The sequence below is a fragment of the Eschrichtius robustus genome, chromosome 4 (genome assembly GCF_028021215.1).
Source record: "Eschrichtius robustus isolate mEscRob2 chromosome 4, mEscRob2.pri, whole genome shotgun sequence".
Taxonomy (NCBI): domain Eukaryota; kingdom Metazoa; phylum Chordata; class Mammalia; order Artiodactyla; family Eschrichtiidae; genus Eschrichtius; species Eschrichtius robustus.
The window spans coordinates 104,736,549-104,758,065 of record NC_090827.1 but is presented as its reverse complement, the minus strand read 5'-3'; the positions used below and the strand labels follow the sequence as shown (position 1 = coordinate 104,758,065).

General features: G+C 39.1%; 1 protein-coding gene across 2 annotated transcripts in view; it reads right to left on the bottom strand.

Annotated features, from left to right (window-relative positions):
• Positions 1-21,517, bottom strand: part of KCNIP4 (potassium voltage-gated channel interacting protein 4) — a 443,407-nt gene that overhangs the window by 14,560 nt on the left and 407,330 nt on the right. For both annotated transcript variants that reach the window (XM_068543160.1, XM_068543159.1), the window contains exons 3-4: positions 15,349-15,418; positions 7,567-7,637 (exon numbers count right to left, since the gene is read on the bottom strand). In XM_068543160.1, coding sequence (XP_068399261.1) covers positions 7,567-7,637; positions 15,349-15,418 — 141 coding nt within the window. The remainder of the gene's footprint in view (positions 1-7,566; positions 7,638-15,348; positions 15,419-21,517) is intronic.

The following is a 21,517-nucleotide window of genomic DNA, read 5'->3' as shown; positions in this document are numbered from 1 at the left end:
AATGAAGGAACGAAATGAAAGGGCCTCTCAGCTACCTTTCCCTTTACTTCGCCAAAGAGCAAAGCTCCCGGAATGGGCACTAGAAAAGAAGAGGAGAATTATGTGGACAGGATGTGTAAGTGTGTGTGTGTGTGTGTGTGTGTGTGTGTGTGTGTGTGTGTGTGTGTGTGTAGAGAGATATAATAATAAAACTTAATGATTTAATAAATCTAATAAAGTGAGAATTCTATACCTATTGGTAACATTGCCTAAATAATTCCCCTTGATGCCTGACATCTCAAAAGAAAATAGCTATTTAACTTGACAAAAATGACGCATCCTAGAAGGAAAGTTTTCCTGTAACTATAATTGATATTTGGGGAGAAAAAAAAAACTTTTTCTCATCACTGTGAATGACAAAGGGATTATTTTGGGGGATTTATAATGCCTCCGGGGGTACCACTCACATTTTATTCTGTCATAATTGAATTGTCAGTGAATGGTGTTTTCTTGAAGCTCTGGACTGCGGCAGTCCTGCTGTCAATCATCAGTTACCTGCAGTAAGCAGGGATAGCTATTCCAGAATTGTTCCAAAGGAAAAATACATTTTCAGACTCAATAGTTCAAGTAAACTTGCCATTAGGGATGTGCTCAGAGGAGTGCACTGCCCTGATGGTGGGAATATTCTAGAAAAGGTAACTGTTGAAATGGTGGTAAAGGTTCAGGGTTGCTTTTGCAGTCAACAATTGTGTCGTTCAGTAATCAGTGCGTGGGATGAATTACTGAGTGGTAATTGTAAACATTGGTGATAATACTCAGTAATCAAATCATAGAAGACCATCTCAGATGTCTTCCAGCAAACATAGTGCCTCAGTATCTCCCTCTGCAGGAGGCAATCTACTGTGAGGGTTAAGAGTGGGGGTTGGAAAACTATGGTCCAGGGCTCAAATACGGCCCACCATGTGTTTTTGTTAATAAAGCTTTATTGAAACACAGCCATGGTCACATTTCAGATTTGTCTGTGGTTGCTTTTGTCTACAACAGCAGAACTGAGTTGGTAGAATGGACACTATATGGCCTGCAAAGCCAAAAATATTTACAGTTTGGTCCTTTACAGAAAAGTTTGATGACCCCTGGTTAAAACCAATAGGTTTGGGCTTCCCTGGTGGCGCAGTGATTGAGAGTCTGCCTGCCAGTGCAGGGGACACGGGTTCGAGCCCTGGTCTGGGAAGATCCCACATGCCGCGGAGCAACTAAGCCCGTGTGCCACAGCTACTGAGCCTGCACGTCTGGAGCCTGTGCTCCGCAACAAGAGAGGCCACGATAGTGAGAGGCCCACGCACCGCGATGAAGAGTGGCTCCCACTCGCCGCAACTAGAGAAAGCCCTTGCACAGAAACGAAGACCCAACACAGCCAAAAATAAAATAAAATTAAACAAACAAACAAACAAACAAAAAAAAACCCAATAGGTTTTAGAGACTTAGGTAGAGCTGGGGTTCAATCCTGGTTCTGCCATTTACTAACTATATCACTTTGGACAAGTCACTTAACCTCTCTAAGTTTGTAATTCCTCATCTCTAACATTTGGCAAGTAATACAGGTCCTTTATTTTTTATCTGCAACTTACCACCCCCATCCAAAAATTCTTTTGTAAACTGAAAAAGAAAAACCTTTACTGGGAAGACAGGGGAGGTGGTGAATTTTGGTGCCAAAACTCATCTGATGCCAAAACCTGAACTGAAATGGCATGAAAGTATTCTAATTATCTATCTACCTATCTATCTACCTGTCTATCTATCTATCTATCATCTATCATCTCTATCCTTTATCATCTACTATCCATTATCTATCCATCGATCACATTAATCAGAAGACATTAAAAGCTATTTGAATACTTCCAAATCATAGTAGCTTGACACAGTATGAGCTTATTTACCACTCACATACAGTGAAATACGAGTGGGGATGGGGTTCTGTTCCATGCAGTGATTCAGAGATCCAGCCTCCTCCTACTTTGCTGGAAGGCAAACTGAAATATGTAACCTCACAGTCTCCATAGATGGGAAGAGAGAGGAAGGAGATGTGGTCACTTCCACTAATCTCCCAGGGGTCAAAACTCAGTCCTGGTCCCACCTAGCTGCAGGAGAGGCTGGGAATACGGCCTAATCATGTGATCATAGAGCAGAGCGCATGGACATTGGATCAGTAGTGCTCTCTGCCATATTTATTGTTTATCATAGTTTTACTGAACAAATGTTACACCCTTGATTATAGCATACTGCAGACCCTGCAGGAGACATTAAATAATATAGACTATAGGCACAGCATTACGTTTCTAAAATCTGCAAGACTCTGAATGAAACTCAGCTGGCTCCAAGGATTTCAGATGAGGGACTGGGGACCTACATATTCCTCACCGGCAGGATAGCACAGTTGCTAAGAGATGCATTCTGGGCCAGACTGCTTGGGTTTGAATCCTCGCTCTCCTACTTTCTAGCTGTGTGACCTTGGGCAGGTTGCTTAACTTCTCTGTGAATCTCTTTCCTCATTTGCTAAAATGACAAGTTACTATATGTAATTCATTCAGCCCAATGCCTGACTCATAATGAGTGCTAAACAAGGGTCAGCTGGTATTATTGTGTGTAGCTATTACTATTGTTAATGTTATTTTTACACACTTAGTACAGTGATTGACACACATTAAGTGCTTGTTTTATAATCAGATGCAGAACAATCTTTCACAGCATCACAGACAGAGCAATCATCTGGCCTGTGCTTGAATGTTTTCAATGTTATAAGATCACTATGTAATAGGATGACCAATGTCATTCTTAACTGGCTTCATTAGAAAAATCTCCCTTGTAGAAACCACTGTGGTTAACATCTAATAAATACTGAGGACATATTTGGTGCTAGGTACTCAGCCAAGCCCCTAACTGACATCACTTTGTCCTCCTTCCTTTACCCTGTGAAGTAGCTTTGCTTGCTGATGATTCGCAGAGATGATCACTAAGCCCAGAGGGTTGAACTACTCAGCCCAGGGTCTCACAGCCACTTGGTGGTGAAGGGGTTTTAGATCCAGTCATATCCGGATCCAGGGCCCCTCCTGTCTCACTCACTCTACCCTTTGGAATTAAGCAAATTAAGTAGGAAACTTCCATTTCCCTTTATCTCAGAATCAGGATGGTCTCTGCTGTACCTCCCAAGATGCTATTGTTACCCCAAATATGTTCATTGCCTAATCATTTCTGTTTTCTAGAGACTTTTCAGGTAGGTAATCAATTTAGAAACATAACTACAATAACTTAGTTTTAAATTTGATTTTGATTTAACATTTATTAATTTAACTATTGGTTTGTCTTTAAAGAAAACATTTTTTTACCAACATGCTTATAGTATATAGCCATTATCACTAATTTCCCAAATTATAATCAGCATTCATCACAATTACTGTGATGAATATTACGTACTACAATAGCGACATTATGCATGGTTCCATATCATTAACACCAGACTAAATTTACATGTGAAATTGGATACAATGTGCTGTAAGTAATTGATGGAACATTTCTGATACAATAAGTAATTTCAAGTAATGAAATCACTAGCAGTCTTTGCCTTACTCAAACTAGCTATGAAAGATTTTATTAGGTGAACTGGAATGTTTGACTTTTATGTTATGGCTAAACTAAGGCCGTGCTGGAATTAATCTTGTTGGTAAAGTGCAGCAGACACTAATACGATATTGATCATAGGCTGCCAAATCGGAAGAAACATTACAGGGGACTGGTACCTATGACAATCTCACGTCTTCCGCACTAACTGCTGCTGCCACATCGGAGTCAACCCAACTGCCCTCGCCCTGACCACTGCCAGCTTCTCCTCTTATTTTCCCCGTGATATTTCTTGGTTAAGTTGTGAGATGACACGTGGAGTTTCCTGGCCCAGAATCTTCATTTTAGTAGCACTCAGTCTCTATGAGCATCTAGTATGTGTGAGGAAGCACTTTGCTGCCCTCCCTGGTCACTCTGCCCCAGGACCAGACTGAATGACCTCTCAGCAGGCTGCACCTCCCTTTTGTCATCCTGACTCCACAAAGTGTTGAAATGTAAGTCTACCAATTGAATTTTAATATCTCTTGAACTTGTCTCCTCCTTCTCTCCAATGCCTTAACTGTAGTTCGGGCTGACATCAGCTCCTGTCTGGACTCTTGGATAAATAGCTTCTAATTGGACTTGTTTCTAGGAACACAGCCCTGATACCTTAACTTCCCCGCTGAAAATTCTCCAAGGTCGCCTCACCTCCTGCAGGATAATCCAGCCTCCTTAGCATCCTGCCTCAGATGTGTCAGGATCTGCCCTCCACCTCCTTACACAGCTTTCCTGTCACCCTCCTCTTTTGTATTCCACCTTCCAGGTGATTTACAAATGCTTTCTCTTCATTCCCAGGCCTCTGCCTCACTCCCACCGCTTCCCATCCTGAGCCATTATTCTCTTGAGCATCTCCTGCTTGTCCTTCAGACCTAGTTCATCAAGTCCATGGGCAGGCTTCCCTGATACAGCCCCACCAGCGCCCTTCCTTGTTGATTCCACACCATCATCTGCTTTCCTTTATCCTGGCACTCACTGAAATTTCTGCTCATGTGTAAGATGCACCCTTCCCAATCCTAAAAATGCATACCCTCTAAATTATCTGGTTCCCATTATGCACAGTGACAATTCTGCACCCAATTCCAGTGTGTGAGTGGGGATTTCCTCACACCATCGAGTCATCTCCAACACCAGATGTGTGTCTTATAATTGAACTTAACACTGATACTTTCTACCTGGAGATAGAGCCAGATACTACATCATTGCTCCCTCCCAGCCCCCAACTTCAGATACTACTTGCCAAGTATAGGTTGTCACCTGTGCTTCTGACCAATGGGTTACAGATTGGAGGTTCCAACAAACCTTTTCTAGGGTTCAATGACTTTGCTAGAGCAGCTCACAGAACTCAGGGAAACATTTACTTACTAGATTACTAGTTTCTTATAAGAGGATATATCTCAGGAACATCCAAGTGGAAGAGATGCACAGGGCAAGGCATGGGGAAAGGGCTTGAGCTCCCATGCCCTCTCAGATCACCCAGCTCTCCCTAAATCTCCAGGTGCTCACCACCTGGGAAGCTCTCTCAATCCTGTCCTTTTGGGTTTTTATGGAGGCTTCATTACAGAGGCATGAGTAATTAAATCATCGGCCATTGGTGATTGAACTCGGTCTCTAGCTCCTCTCCCCTCTCAGGAGGACAGGACGGAGGGACTGAAAGTTCCAACCCTCCATAATCAAGAGGTTGGTTCTCCTGGCAACCAGCCGGCATCTCTAGCTGAGGTTCAAAGTTCACCTCATTAACATAACAAAAGACATCTTTGTTCTCTTCACTTAAAACCCGATGTTTTAGGAGCTCTTTGTCAGAAACTGGGGACTAAGACCAAATAGATATTTCTTTTTTTGGATATATATTTCTTACTATAAATCACAATATCACACATATATTAAAGAGAGATAAATAATTCTACTCCCTAGAGACAAAGCACAGCCATTCAGAATATAAGCAAATAGATGATTTACACATTCTACCCATGTAATATAAATAAAATATACATAATAAAACAAAATAATACATAATATATAAATAAATGTAATAAATATATAAGTATATATAAATAAAATATTTTTTATTTATTATTATTCTATTATAAATAAATAATGTATTTAGCTATGTGAATACTCGGGACATATTTCATCTTACTGATGCTTACCTGTAGTATTTTATGAACAAAATTAAATACAAATCACTTGAAGTACATAATTTGAAAAGGGATTTCCTTATAAAATTGTCAGTGTGGTGAATGTAGCATTTTGTTATATTTAATTTCTTTCTTCTATCTCTCACTTGCAGACCTTCGAGAGCAGGGTTTTTACTTTATCGGCTTTGTATTTCCAAGGCCTACCACAGTAATAGGCCCACAGTGGATGCCAGTAAATATTAATTAAATTGTTTGCTTTCTGAGTTTGCTGTCATGCAGTTGGGAAAATGCACTTTTCTTGTATAAACACATAGAAAGTACTAGAAAGCAAACTCAATGTGTGTTGTCATTCGCACTTATTTTGAAAGATAAGAGCAGCTTCTTGACAATACAATGAGGGAAAGTAACTGTTCTTAGGCTTTTTCTTTCCCCTCCTCAAAAATTATCAGGCAGTACTAAGAGAGAAGTTTATAACAATAGGTGCCTACATTAAAAAAAGGAGAGATATCTCAAATAAGCAATGTAACCTTATCCCTCAAAGAGACAGAGAAAGCACAAACTAAGCTTAAATTAGAAAAAGGAAATAACAAAAATTATAACAGAAATAAATAAAATAGAGAATAGAAAAACAATAGAAAAAAAATCAGTGAAACCAAGAGTTGGTGTTTTGAAAAGATAGACAAAATTGACAAACCCTTAGCTGGACTAAGAAAAAAAGAGAGAAGACTCAAATAAATAAATAAATCAGAACTAAAAGAGGAAATATTGTAACTGATGTTACAGAAATAAAAAGAATCATAAGAGACTACTATGAAAAATTCTGTGCCCACAGATTGGATAACCTAAAAAAAGTGGATAAATTCCTAGATACCCACAACTTACCAAGATTTAATCATGAAGAAATAGAAAGTCTGAACAGACCTATAACTAGGAGATTGACTCAGTAATCAAAAACCTCCCAACAAAGAAAAACCCAGAAGCAGATGTCTTCACTGGTGAATTCTTCCAAACCTTTAAAGAACTAACACCAATGCTTTTCAAACTCTTCCAAAGAATTGTTGCGGAAGGAATACTTCCAAATGAGGCCAGCATTACCCTGGTGCCAAAGCCAGACAAAGACATCACAAGAAAACTACAGGCCAATATTCCTGATAAACATAGATGCAAAAATCCTCAACAAAACACTAGTAAACCAAATCCAACAGCACATTAAAAAGGTCATGCACCATGACCAAGTAGAATTTATCCCTGGGACGGAAAGCTGAATCAACATATGAAAATCAATTAACGTGATATACCACACTGACAGAATTAAGGATACAAATCATATGATCATCTCAATAGATGCAGAAAAAGCATCTATTGACAAGTTCAATACCCTTTCATGATATATACTGTCAACTAGGAATAGAAGGAAAGTATCTCTACATAATAAAGGCCATACATGAAAAGGCCATAGCTAACATCACACTCAGTGGAGAAAAACAGAAACCTTTCAATAGAGAAAAATAGAAACCTTTCCTTCTAGGATTAGGAGCAGGGCAAGGATGCCTACTCTTGTTGAGTGTTCTTATTACAGTAGTAGTAGTAGTAGTAGTAGTAGTAGTAGTAGTAGTAGTAGTAGTAGTAGTAGTAGTAGTAGTAATAATAATAATAATAATAAAGGAATAAAAGGCTCAAAAAGCAAAAAAAAAAAAAAATTATACCACCAAACTCAAATTTTCACCTTAGAAGCACTAAGTCCCTTTCAATGTGTCTAAAGTCAAAGCATATTAAAAAGAAAAAATCTAAGACTTACCTCAAAACTTACAGCTCCATTGTGGTCCGTATCAAATGCATTGAACAGAAAATGTGCGTATGTGGTAGAGTCTGAAATGTTGAAAATAAAATAATAAGTTAGCATTTCAGTATCCTACAAAGGATTTGTATAGCATGTCCCAAGCCTCTTTCTATCCAGGAAAATTTACTCTACCTCCTTTGACTTGTGCTTTCTTCTCAGCTGCCCACCTTCTCTCCGTAGAGGATTGTAATTTGAGATTCATAGGTGTGAGTTACCTACAGAGGCCATTGGTGACAGAAGCTCTCTAAGTTTCTGGCTGGAAATGCTCTGAACACATGGGAGTCTTGGGTGATGTTACTGACACTGGGATGAGTAATGTTACCATAGGTGGGTGTGAGGATTAACAAGACGCATCTGGAAATCGCGTAGTGCTTGGCAGGGACTATCTCTAGAAGAAGTAAAATAATAAAAATACTAATAATGAGGCGCAGATGAATTGCTATTATTGGTGTTGTTATTATTAGTTTGTTCATCATTTTACACCCCAGATGAGGATATCAGGACTGAGAGAAGTTGAGAAACTTGCCCAAAGTCACACAGTCCATAAGGAGTAGAGTGGAATATAACTTAGGTCTTTCTGACCAAAAAGCTAAGCTAGCCCACAGCTAGTAAGGCTGCCTGATGAAGTGGAAACTAGGGTGATTTGGGAAGTTTCTGAGGCCATGTTGAAAGTGGATTGTGTGGTCCTAAAGGTTCCCAGTTGAAAGCAGTGGGGAGCTCCTGCTTCGCCTGGGTCCTGGATGGGGTTAGAGGCTCTGGGCAATGGTAGACAGCTTTGGACAGCTTTCTTGTCCCAGTGCCACACGATGGTGCCTAATGATACTGAAGTTCTCTGAAATCTAACACTTCCTCTGAGTTTGCTTCAGTAGGTTATTTCCCTCTAATTTTCTCTCCTTCCATTTTCTCCTTTGTCTCCCTAATCTCTGAAATTTCTGCCTTTATATTTTTAAAGTATATATATTTTTCTTATTGTTTTCTTTTCTTAGTGCACAGTTTTCATTTTTAAGTGCTTCTGTGCTTGACCCTTGATCAAATTTACATGATTCTTTTAAATGTTTCATCTCATGGGTTTTAGCCTTTTATTGTAACCTTTTTTATATTAAAAAATTGTAACCTTTTAGCTCATTGGCTCTAGCCTTTTATCTTCTTTTTTAAAACCTCATCTATTTCTATTTTATAACTTTTAGCCTTTATTTTTACTGGGATTTAGCAAAACTTCTGTTCGCCTTTTACTTTATGAATTGCTTTTTGAAGGCTGTCAAGAAACTAAGTCACAGAAGCAGGAGTAGAGAATGGCTCTCCCCAGATAAGGGAGGTCAGAGGTCATGCAAACTTCTCTCCTAGCTCTCAAGCATCCATGGCCTATGTATGGATTGTTTTCCCTGAATGCTTCACCCCAATGGTTAACTCTGTTGCAGGCCACATATTTCACAAGGTAAATTGTATACTCAGTTTCTCAAAGTGGTGGTGGCATTTTCTTTCACCTCTTATCTTTAAATATGATGTGAGGAACCACTTATTTTTAAACGTATGAATCAATAACACTGTTTACAATGAGCCAAACAGGCACCACAGTTGGGCCTTAACAGTATGTAAAACTGTCGTTTGTAGAGTGGATGTCTATCTTGTGTTTATTGGTCACAGGAAGAAGCCCTTTTGGGTATGAAACCAGGGTTTTGACTACAATCAACTTAGTGAGGTTGTTGGGAAGTTCCATATAGAATTATCAAGAATTGTCAGTCTATTTCTATTTACAAAGTTGTTTGGCTCTCAACAGTATTTTACATAGACTTCTTGAACTATTTAGTGCCCTATGGAGAAACGAGTTGACAGATGGTATGCTAAACTTATTTTCAGGGAAGAAAAAATAAGGGATTTTGCATATTTTAAAATGAGCTTCATTAAGCAGGTCTCTTGTTACCTTATTTATACAGCAAGAGTAAGTGCCTTTACCTTAGCAAGCAGAACTCACCATGAATAATGGCTCAGAACAAACGATGTTGGCAACTTTTAAAAACTTAAAACACAAGATAATGTAGGCATACAATAATTACCATGCTTCTCAGGGGAGGCTGTTCTAGTTTAAAGCTTGACACATGGGACACACACTCTCAAGGTGTGCCCTAATGTGGTTCAGAGGACGTCTTGTTCCTCTAAATGTACCTTGGCAAGTTTCCTGGAAGTGAAGCCAGTTTTCTAACCTAGATATACCAGGCGAAGAGAGGTTGCTAATACAGTAGTGGAGTCAGATTGCCCGAATTTGAATCTCAGCTCTACCAACTATTAACCGTGTGACCTTGGGCGTGTTGTTTAACCTCTCTGTGACTCAGTTTCCTCAGCTACAAAATGATAACAATATGTACTTCAGAGAGTCATCATAAAGAAATTAAACGAGATACTATACCCAAAGATCTTAGAATAGTCCTAGGCAAATATTAAATGTTCACTAATTATTAGCTATCATTATTAAATAAATGTGATCAAATTTTTTTTTACAGATTAATACAGTTCACCTGAAAACATTTCTATTTTTTGTGAACTCTCAATTGTGCATCTAAGTGACTGAAGTTCTAACCTAATGGAACTTCATGCTCAGTGAAAACCAGTACAATTATATCATGAATGGTATGGAGTTTCTGACAGAGTTTGGATTTCTTCAGTAGACATCTGGAGACAGTGAAAGTTTTTAAAGAAGGGGAATGATGTTACTAGCTTTGATGGGGTGAGAGGAAGGAGCTAAGGCGTTGGAAGTGTCTGACTGGGCACAGAGATTCTGGATTCTGTAGAGAAAAAGGAAACCATCCACAAAACCATCTTGGTCTGATTTCATCTGACTGTGCTCTTCTTAAATACTCAGTAAATATTTGCTAAAAGGATGAATAACTGGCATCCTGGATTCTAGATTTCAGTACAGTTCAGGGCTCAAAAGAAATGACAATGGTTTCTGCTCTTCCCATATGAGCTGACAGTCTTCTTTGACCATAATTCCTTCCATATAACAAAAACAGTTACTCAGTATCATATGATGACTTTGCTCAGTTTCCTGTAATTTTACTTGTGAAGCTGAAAATTAAGTGTTGAAATTTTACATTTAGGGGACAAAATTTATGGAGTCTTAGGATAGGAAGTGATCTTGGATACCATTTAGCTATTTATCTACATTTAACAAAGGCAGGAAGTGGGTGTAGGTAATGTTAGGGAAGTAGTTATGGTCACCTAGTTAGTTAACGGTAGTGTCGGTAATGAAATCAAGACATTCCAACACTAACTCTTAGAAATAAAGGATGTTAGAACAGAAGGAAAACATGAGGATTCTTCTGTTCCACATCTGGCGAAGGAACAAACTGAGGCCCAGAGAAATAAACTATTTGAGCCACACATTTTAGTGGGGGCAGAGTCTATCTGTAAACTCAGGACTCTTGACTTAGTCCAGTGTCTTTAACCCAATTATGTCCAGAGCACAGTGATGATACCAACTAATCCCTTGGTTGAAAAGACCATTGATACACATACATTTCAGAATATTTAAACAAATACACTTGATTATCATGTTCCAGGTCTGTGGTTGAAATCAGTCTGGTTGATTTCTTTCTTCCCACCACAAATCCCCTACTCCCACCTGAGTTCAAGCAAAAGGTACAGAATTAGTTTAATGCATTTGAATATACAATTCATGGCAATGTTACTACAGTAAGGCAGGTTCACATACATGAGTGGTAGTCTCTGTTCAGTATGTTCTCTCTAAATCACCCTGAAAATTCCTAGAAATATTGTCTGCGCATGAGAAGGATATTCAGTGGGTGGAGTTATTTGGAAAAAAAATTTAAACCTTTATGTCCATAGAGCTCATCTAAGTGCCTCAAGTGCCTTGAACGCAGTGATTGTTCAATAAATATTTGTTGACTTAGATTCTTCTGACTGAAGCTCATTCATTCGTTCCTTCAGTAGCTGTTTATCAGGTGCCTCGTATAGTCAAAGCAAATGCAAAATTCCTACAACAGAAGCAGGAGTAGCCCAGGAAACTGGAATTTTCATGAGCTTTAAAAATGCCTGGTGAGCTAAGAGTTTCTAAGCTAAGGTTTCCCCTGTACGTGGCACTGAAAAGCATTGCTGTAATGATACAGGTAATGGCACAAACAAGCCATTTCCTCTCGGCTTGTTTTATAGGAGACATACTTTATCCCTTACAAACAGGAAGATTCTGTTCAGTCCAGCCATGCTGACATCCAGAACTCCAAACAAGTCGTGCTTGGTAAACCATCTTGCTAAGGAGTAGAGAAAACTAAAGAGCCTGACACAGTACAAATTGCAGAAGGTTCTGGCAATAAGACAAAGAACCTTCCTGGAGGAAACTGAGACATTGTGATTTATGGACCCATCATTGTTACAACTCATAATGAGAGACATCTGTTGTTTTCAGGCCATCAACCTAAATAAATGACTCCACAGAAATGTGAGGATGGCCATAACATGGATTTGCCTGCCATCGGAGAATACATTCTTCCTTAGGACATTTTCCCTTTTCTAGTGGCACTGCAAGATACAATTTGCATGCACGATATTAATTTTTAAAATTGCAAGTCATCATTTTTTAAAATACTTCATTTCCTTCAGTAATGCTGGCTGCTTTTAGATTTATGCATTCAATTAACAGGAATAATCAATGAATTTTTAAGAGTGCAAAAGTGATTTTTCCACAAATCCCTTTGGACTTTGTAACAAGAATCCCTTGCAGAGGATTGTGCTTAAGTAGATGTTCTCTAATGTTGAAATGTTATTTTTCAGATAAAGATAAATTTTTAATGTGGAGTTGTATTCAATTTGTAGCATGTAACAACTTTCATTTGAGATAATCAAAAAATAAAAGATTTCCATTTGTGCTAAGTCCTTTTTTTTTTTAAATTTTTATTTATTTATTTATTTATTTTTGGCTCTGTTGGGTTTTCGTTGCTGTGCACAGGCTTTCTCTAGTTGCGGCGAGCGGGGGCTACTCTTCCTCGCGGTGCGCGGGCTTCTCACTGTGGTGTCTTCTCTTGTTGCGGAGCAAGGGCTCTAGGCATGCAGGCTTCAGTAGTTGTGGCACGTGGGCTCAGTAGTTGTGGCACATGGGCTCTAGAGCGCAGGCTCAGTAGTTGTGGTGCACGGGCTTAGTTGCTCCGCGGCACGTGGGATCTTCCCGGACCAGGGCTTGAGCCCGTGTCTCCTGCATTGGCAGGTGGATTCTTAACCACCGCACCCTCCATTTGTGCTAAGTGCTTTGCTGTTAATGCCTATCAATATGTTGTCAGACACTTAGTTTATAGTACACATCATTCTTTTAAAAAATTCCATGGTTTTTAATAATTTAGAAATATGTGTTAAACAAATGATATTCTAAATTCCTTATTAATGCAAACAAAGGATCCATTACATTCCTGGCATCAGACCCTATGACCAATACTTGTCTGTGGGCTGTTATTAATGAGATGGGGTTGGGGAAGTTGTCACCTATGATGTATCCAAATTCATGTAATAGTGGGTCACCCTGTGTTTTCTCCGAATTCGAATTTAATTCTTTGAAAAGTCCATCTTAAGTGAAACTTTCTATTTTGATAATCCATGCCCAAAATTGAAATTTTCAGTTTCAATTTCAAATTCAGCCTATTAAATATCTAAAGCCAAAAGTGAATCTAATTTTTGTATGAAACAATTACTATTTAAGTGTTGTATACATTCAAACTGCCTTTTACAGATATTATCCCATGGTGAGGTGAATGTCATTCGTTCATCCATGCATTCACCCTGTTTTGCAGTGAGTATCTAGAGCAACTACTTGTCACTCACTGTTCCACGAGCTGTGGATACAGCAGTGAGCAAAGCAGACAAAAACTTCTGTTCCCTTGGAGATGACATTCTAGTGGAAAAAGAGACAGTAAGCAACAACACAAACAAATAAAATATACATTATTAGATGCTCTTGAGAGCTAAAGAGAAACATAAAGAAAAGGCATGGGGGATATGTAGGGGTTGTCCTTTAAGCCAGGGTGGCCAGAGGAAGCCTCACTGAGAAGGTGGCATTTGAATAAAAGCAGAGGTGGTGAGATATTGAGATGGATATTCGGGAGAAGAGAATTCCAGGCAGAGAGAATAACGAGTGAATTCAAAGGCCCAGAGATAGGACTTCCCTGGTGGTCCAGCGGTAAGACTCCAAGCTTCCACTGCAGGGTGTGTGGGTTCAATCCCTGGGTGGGGAACTAAGATCCCACATGCTGCGTGGCCAAAAATAAAAAATAAAAAAATAAATTAAAAAACAAAGGCCCAGAGGCAGCACCAGGACTGGTGTGCTGGAGGAAGGGCAAGAGGCCAGGATGTCTGGAATGAGGTGAGTGAAGGGGAGGGTCGGTGAAGGACGAGGCAGAGATAGAACAGGAGACAGTGACCTTGGCTTATGCTCTGAGGGGATGGAAGATTCTGTGCAGAGCAGTGAGACGACCTGGCTTACATTTTACCAGGATTACTCTGGCTCATGTTGAGAACAGACCAGGGTTGGGGAGTGGAGAAGAGGGGTGGAATCAGAGAGACTTAGTTCAGAGACAACAGCAGTTATTTTGGCATCAGATGATGGTGGATCTTTTAAGTGGAATTGAAGTGAAAAGATGATGGCAAAGAAATGGATGAATTTCTCTGCACCTTAGTTTCCACATTTATTAGAAAGGGAGAACCATAACTAGGGTTGTTGGGAGGTGATGGGTAACGCACGCCAGGGCCAGACACGTATTAGATACGTGATGAAAGGTGGCTACTTCAGCTCAGGTTCAATTTATCTGGATAGACTTTTTAAATTTCCTCCCTGTTGTTCAGCTTATCTAACTGTGCCTACATGGTGCTTTTATAATACTATATTTTTAACCCCTATCCTCATATTTATTTTTTTACGTTGACATTGTCCATCTGCTACTCTAGACTCTAACATTCTTTGGGGCAGGTACCACATCTCACCCCTCTTACATCAGCACCTAATACACAGCTGGACACAGAGCAGACTGCAGGACAAGTTTGAGCTGGGCATCCTGCTGAGTGATTGAAGGAGAGACTATAAGGTCCAGTGGCAAATATATCTCTTCACTCATCTCTAACAGGTATGTATTATCCTTATGCGTTCCTTGTTTTCTTTCCAATTAAAATAATGTCTAGGGTGGTATTAATTTTCTTAGATGCAGGGGTAGGGGTGATAGTGGAGAGTTCCTGAAAGAGAGAGGAAGAGCAGAAAGAATATTAGATGAGGTTCCAGAAAAATCTGGGTTCTAACCTAGATCTGCCACTTAGTGGATGTGTGACTCTGAGCAAAACATTTAGCTTCTCTAAGCCCTGGATTTCAGATCCGAAAATTGAGGATAATTCCATTTGTCCTAATTTTGAGAGCTGGGAGAATGAGACGTATAATGCAGGTGAAAGCTTTGTGGCATATCCAGGACTCACCCATCATAGTCAGAAAGCACCGCGCCTTTGAGAGATGTGGTATCAGGCACACAGTAATACTGCTTGCATTAAGCTAAAGAGTGAACTCTAGGATATTTGATAATTTGTAAATAGCTCACTTTTATGATGTATTGAGAATCATATGCACTGCATACTGTGTATTAATTCTCTGACATAAAAATGAAAAATGTAGAGTCATGCCATGAAAGATTAAACCAAACTCAAGATTGCAAGCATAATTCTAACTGAGAGTAGAATTCACTGGTCCACATTTGTACTTACCTCCCTGTGGAAAGAACTGCGAGTAAATCTCTTTGAAGGTGTCTTCATTAACAACCCCGCTGGGGCATTCCTAGAGAAAGCGGTAAGGAAGCAATATGAGCAAAGTGTTCATAAAACTGATTTTTTGCCCATTTGAAATAGAACTGTCTACCGTGCAAAGCTGCACCAAGAAAGTTCTCCATCCATCCATTATCACACACACACAAAAAAAGCACACTATAAACTTCTCTTTGTTCCAGTTCTCACAGACTGAAAAAAAAGTTGCTGTTGTAAAAATCTTTGCATAGTATCAGCATCAAAGCTGGTCTGACACATTAAAAAAACACACTGCTGTTTTTAAGAACATGTATGTATATTATCAACGAGGTAGGAAAAATTACTTTGTTTTTCATATAACAAGGACATTGCAAGATGTTTCTGATGTGGTCTTTGCTGGATCTTGGTGCTGTATCCTCTGGAGATGTGCTGGACCCCCATAATCTTTAGTTCAATGAGAAAATGATGTGCTCCCTTTGGGTATAAGGTGGCCCAACAAGTCTCAAACAGAAATAGTTACTAATTTCTGTTAACAGATTGTAGGACTGAACGATAACATTGTTAGTAATAAGTAACTTTGAGTAAGGCAGGACCTGAAGATCTGTTGAATTTCTGGAGAGGAGGGTTTGAAAAGAAACAGGCCTGAACATAATGGATTCCCACCTTTGTCCCATGGTTGGAGTTATTTAAGACTAAAGGATATTGACCTTGGGAACTCCACTAATGTTGGACTACTGACTTGGTGGGACCAGAGTGTAAAGGTATCCCTCTGAGACTGGACATTTTCTGTAAAAGGAGCTGCAATCTAAAATGTTAGAAAAGATCTGCCTTGATACCGAAATGAGGACTAAGTAAGTGGACTTGAGGCTGAGGTAAGCGCAAAAACGCTTTCACTCTTTGGAGTTGCAAGAACAATCTGGTCAGGATTCTGAACTGGAGACACTCCTTGAGCAGTGGAGACTGACAATCACAAAATAATCCAACATCAAACCACATGTGGGATGTTAATCGTACACTGAAAGTGGGGAAGTGATAAGTTCTATCCATTTCTTCTGAGTAGCTTCTTGTGAACAGGTGCTTCTTACCTGAGCTCCCTTGCTTCAGTTCTCACAGGACCCCATTCTACCCGGCATCTCCAGGATTCACTGGGGGAGAATCAGGGGTGTGTTTATTTCCCTGCCTTTAGACATGAATATTCTGTATACTTTAAATTTAACACTGTTACTGGGATCTTCAAAAATCATTCATGGTCTTTAAAGCTTTTCTTAACTCTTAAAATCATTGTCCCTTCATGAATAAACTTGATGTATTAATTTGATCTTTCTTTATTCCAATGAGCCAGTTATTCACATCTATAATGTGCTTCACATGAGGAATTTTCTGTTTTTTCCTTTGTTGGTTTGAAAGGTAGTACCTTTGATATATAAACACAGTTTCGAATAGTAGTTTCAATGTGAACTTGTGTTTACAGAGCTTGTCAATGTGGATTTTCCCCATTCGATCATTATAATAAACCTATGACTTAGGAATCTCTGTTCACTGAGGAAGAACTAGGATAAGTGGTAAAGTGCCTTGGTACTCAGCTAGCCAGTGGGAGAGCTGGAATGTGAGCTTGGAACTTTCCAGATCATCAAAAGGTTTTGAATTAAATAAGCCCTGTGGAAATAATGATCCCAAGGACCTGAGAGGATTGGAGCAAAAAAAGATAGCCAAAAACAAATTAGGAAGAAAGCAAGCAAGCAAATTATGATGGTTAATTTTACAAGTCAACTTGTCTGGGCCATAATGCCCAATTATTTGGTCAAACATTATTCTGGATCTTTCTATAGGGTGTTTTTGAATGAGGTTTACATTTAAGTTGGTGGATTCTGAGTAAAAGAGATTACCCTCCATAATATGGGTGGGCCTCACCCAATCAGTTGAAGACCTAAATAGAACAAAATGCTAATCTCTCCAGAGCAAAAGGGAATTCTCCAGCACATTGCCTTGGAAGCTAATATGCAACATTGGTTCTTCTTGGTTCTACAGCAGACTGCCTTTGGACTTGAACTGTAATTCCTTCTTGAGTCCCTGAGTCTCCAGTCTGTCTTTCTCCTCCATCAGATTTCAAGTCTTCACAATCATGTGAGCCAATTGCTTAAAATAAATTACTTTCTGTATATATACACACATCTATTGGTTTTTGTTTCTCTGGCGAATCCTAACTAATACATAAGCAAATGAACAATCAACAGCTACAAATCCAAAAGGAAAGAAGATGGCATGTAGAGAGCTGATCACTCAAAAGTTTTGACTAAATGACTCTGTCTAGTTGGCAGCAACAGAACCAATCTTAAAGGCAAATAAGCACTTTGTGGTTGGACCCTCTCACGCATGGAAATTGTGATTTATTGGCTATTTATCTCTGAGCCATCTGCTGGGGATGGTAAGGCAAGAACAAATAGATGGCTGTCTGCCATCAGGTGGTGAATTAGTGCAAGGTCAAAGCTGGAAACTTGCCTTGGAGTTCAAATGATTCTAGCCAGAGACAAAGATGGGAAATGAACGGACACCTGCAGTCAGCAAACTTGTCAGCTGTCCCTAATCTCTAGATGTATTTGATAGATATATCTTATAATGTGAAATGAAATTCAGAAATTGATGGTCTCATATGTGTTTGTTTTATGTTTAATCACGTCTGTGTCAAACGAAATCCATTCTCTGCCAACTAAACACTCCTGGTCAGGGACTTCCCTGGTGGTCCAGTGGTAAAGAATCTGCCTTCCAATACAGGGGACGCGGGTTTGATCCCTGGTTGGAGAACTAAGATCCCACATGCTGCGGAGAAACTAAGCCCACGTGCCACAACTACTGAGCTCTCACACCTCAACTAGAGAGCCTGCATGCTACAACTACAGAGCCCACATGCTCTGGAACCCGTGCACCACAACAAAGAGCCTGCGCACGCAATGAGAGATCCTGCATGCCACAACTAAGACCCGATGTAGCCATAAAAAAAAAAAAAAAAAAAAATTTAAAAAAATTAAAAAGATAAAAATTCCTGGTCAAGTTTTAAGGTGGTAAGTCTCATCAAGTAAATTTGTCTTTATCCATCTTATATTTATTACATTAACTTACATCTTTAGCCCATGCATACTGTATGTTTATTATTCTGAGAACTTTTCTGGGAAACAAGGCAGCAGCAATAAACAAAGTTAAATGTTGTGCCCTCATGGACCTACATCCAAATAGAACAAGAAAGGTCAGAAGCAACATAAAAGAACACACAAAAATAACAATCCATAGAATGGTGATCTTTTATTTATTCTAAAGAGTTCTTATGGGAAAGCAATTCATTTTACTACCTTCAAGTAAAAGAAAATTTATCAGATTTTTTAAGACTCTAGTGATTTACAAAATGGTATGAATGATCTATTCTCTAACTCTTCCCTCACCAGTTTTGTGGAGTCATTTCTGCACAAAAGAGGTATCTCCACCTCTCCTTTAAGAATGAATTTGACGAGGCCCTGTGTACAGCTAAGTGTATACCATAAAAGATGTGGCTGTGTTAGGTTAACTCTTGCTGCTGTAACAAACGTGCTCCCAAATATGTAACTTAAATATATATAAATTTAAAAGAATGCAGTATATTTCTTGCTTATCCAACAGTCTTGGGGGGCGGGGAACAGATCAGAGTTCTTAAGGGACAGAGGCTAATGAAAGCTTGGCCATCGTCATGTGGCGTCTATGTGATCATCTCATCTGAAGGAGAAAAAGACATTGAAGAGCGAGCATGAAAGGTGTTTATGGACCAGGTCTTAAGGTGGTACATATCCTTTCCACTCTTATTTTGTTGGTGAGAAATCACTTAATATGTCCACCCCAAACCACAAGAGAAGGCTCATGTGCCCAGGAAGAAGATAAGAACACAAACTTGTTGAACTGTTAGCAGTGTTTGTCTCGGAGCCTTATTTGAAAATGCTCCAAATGTCTGTGCTCTGAAATAGTTCTCCCACTGATGCTTTAATAGAACCATCATCACATCACTTAGCAATATAAATTCTTTTCATTTCCCCTGGAGTCATTTTTAAAGGATGATATTTTCAAATAAACAAGTTCAGTAAGGCCTAAATATCTTAAGTATGAATTTGTTAATTAGGATTTCTTCACTCTAAGAGGAAGAACCCAAGAAGCAGTAGAATTCCCAGCTTTAGAGAGAGTGAGGAAAGCTTCACTCATATATACTTTGAGAAGTTACTATAACCTTCTACAAGCTTTATGGCTTCTATATTGTATTTTCTAATGACATTTCATCTGATTATTAGCAAGTGATCATTTCATGAATATATGTTGTCTATAGAAAAAAATAAATAAAAATTACCCTTAATTATGCTACTGTAAAACTATTTTAGTCTTCTATCTAAGCATGTATTAATATGCTGTACAAATAAAATTAGAATAATGTAAGAATATAGTATTGCATCTTCTTTTTTTTTTTTTTTACTGTAACAGAATATCCTGAGCATTTTCCATGTCATCATTATTAATGGACACACCTTGCTACTGTGTGCACAAAATAAGTTGAGATAAAGCAGAGATGCTCACAGACAGACAGTGGAATATTACTCAGCCATAAAAAGAAACGAAATTGAGTTATTTGTAGTGAGGTAGATGGACCTAGTGTCTGTCATACAGAGTCAAGTAAGTGAGAAAGAGAAAAACAAATACCGTATGCTAACACATATATATGGAATCGAAAAAAAAAATGATACTGATGAACCTAGTTGCAGGGCAGGAATAAAGAGGTAGACATAGAGAATGGACTTGAGGACATGGGGTGGGAGGAGGAAGCTGGGGCGAAGTGAGGGAAGCATCGACGTATATACACTACTGAATGTAAAATAGTTGGCTGGTGGGAAGCAGCAGCATAGCACAGGGAGATCGGCTCGGTGCTTTGCAATGACCTAGAGGGGTGAGATAGGGAGTGAGAGGGAGACTCAAGAGGGAGGGGATATGGGGATATATGTATGCATATGGCTGATTTGCTTTGTTATGCAACAGAAACTGACACAGTATTGTGAAGCAATTATACTCCAATAAAGATCTATTTAAAAAAAACAACTATGGAGGCTTGACGCTGAGATGCAGAGTGTAGTTCTTGTTGGGGAAGGGGCTTGGTGGTGTTCCTTTATGCTTGAGGTGTGCAGCCTCTATATCAGTTAGCTGCAAAATGAACGCTGAATGCTATTTTCACTTTTCGCCTTTTTATATAAAAGTGAAAAATCCTCTTCAGACTTCTTTTGATTAGGGAAAACAGGTACTAATATAGGTCTTTCGTAAAGAGAACTTTTGAAAAGTGGGGAATACCTGTAATCCAGTCCGATGGCTTCATTTTAAAAACAAGGAGACTGAGGCTGAGGTTACAGGAATTGCCATAAACCACACGGTGGGCTGCTGAGCCTTACCTTGTGTCTGTGTTTCCTGATGTCTAGGCTGATGTGTGGACATTGCAAACACCCTCATGTCCATACAGTAGCTGGTATCATTCTGCCAGGAAGCGTTTAGAATAATCTAGTGAAATGCTTATGCTCCTGGGCTCTGGAGTGAAGTAGAAGGACTGCACTGAACCTCTGCTTAAAAGCTGCATAGCTTCAAATTGTTTCATCTAAGTCCTATTGTTCTCCTCTGTAACATGGGGATAACTATTGACACCAGAGGTGTGTTATGAGAATTAGTAAGATAACGCACGTTATGTTATTATCTTAGCCCTCTTCTTTGTGCACCGTATTTGCTCATTAAATATGAGCTGTTAGTATAATGTTAATAATCTAGAATTTGTAAGCAGAACTCCATTATACAGAGAGTCGGTGTAACCTCAACATGGCTATACCAGGGTTAAATTGTATTCATCAAAGCAGTTGAACCCAGTAGAGTACTGGTCTGATATAATGCAATGAGCCTATAAAGCAGATATGAGTTATGCCTCCTCCTCTAGTTTTATAAATTGAATCTGCTCTCTCTAATATCATCAGAGTTTACCCTCAAAGGCAGGGGAATACTGCAGTTGTAAATGACAGCTGAGAAGAATAAAGGCTACCATACTGGAAATAAATGTCAGTAGAAACCCAGGAGACTTTTTATTCATTAATTTAAA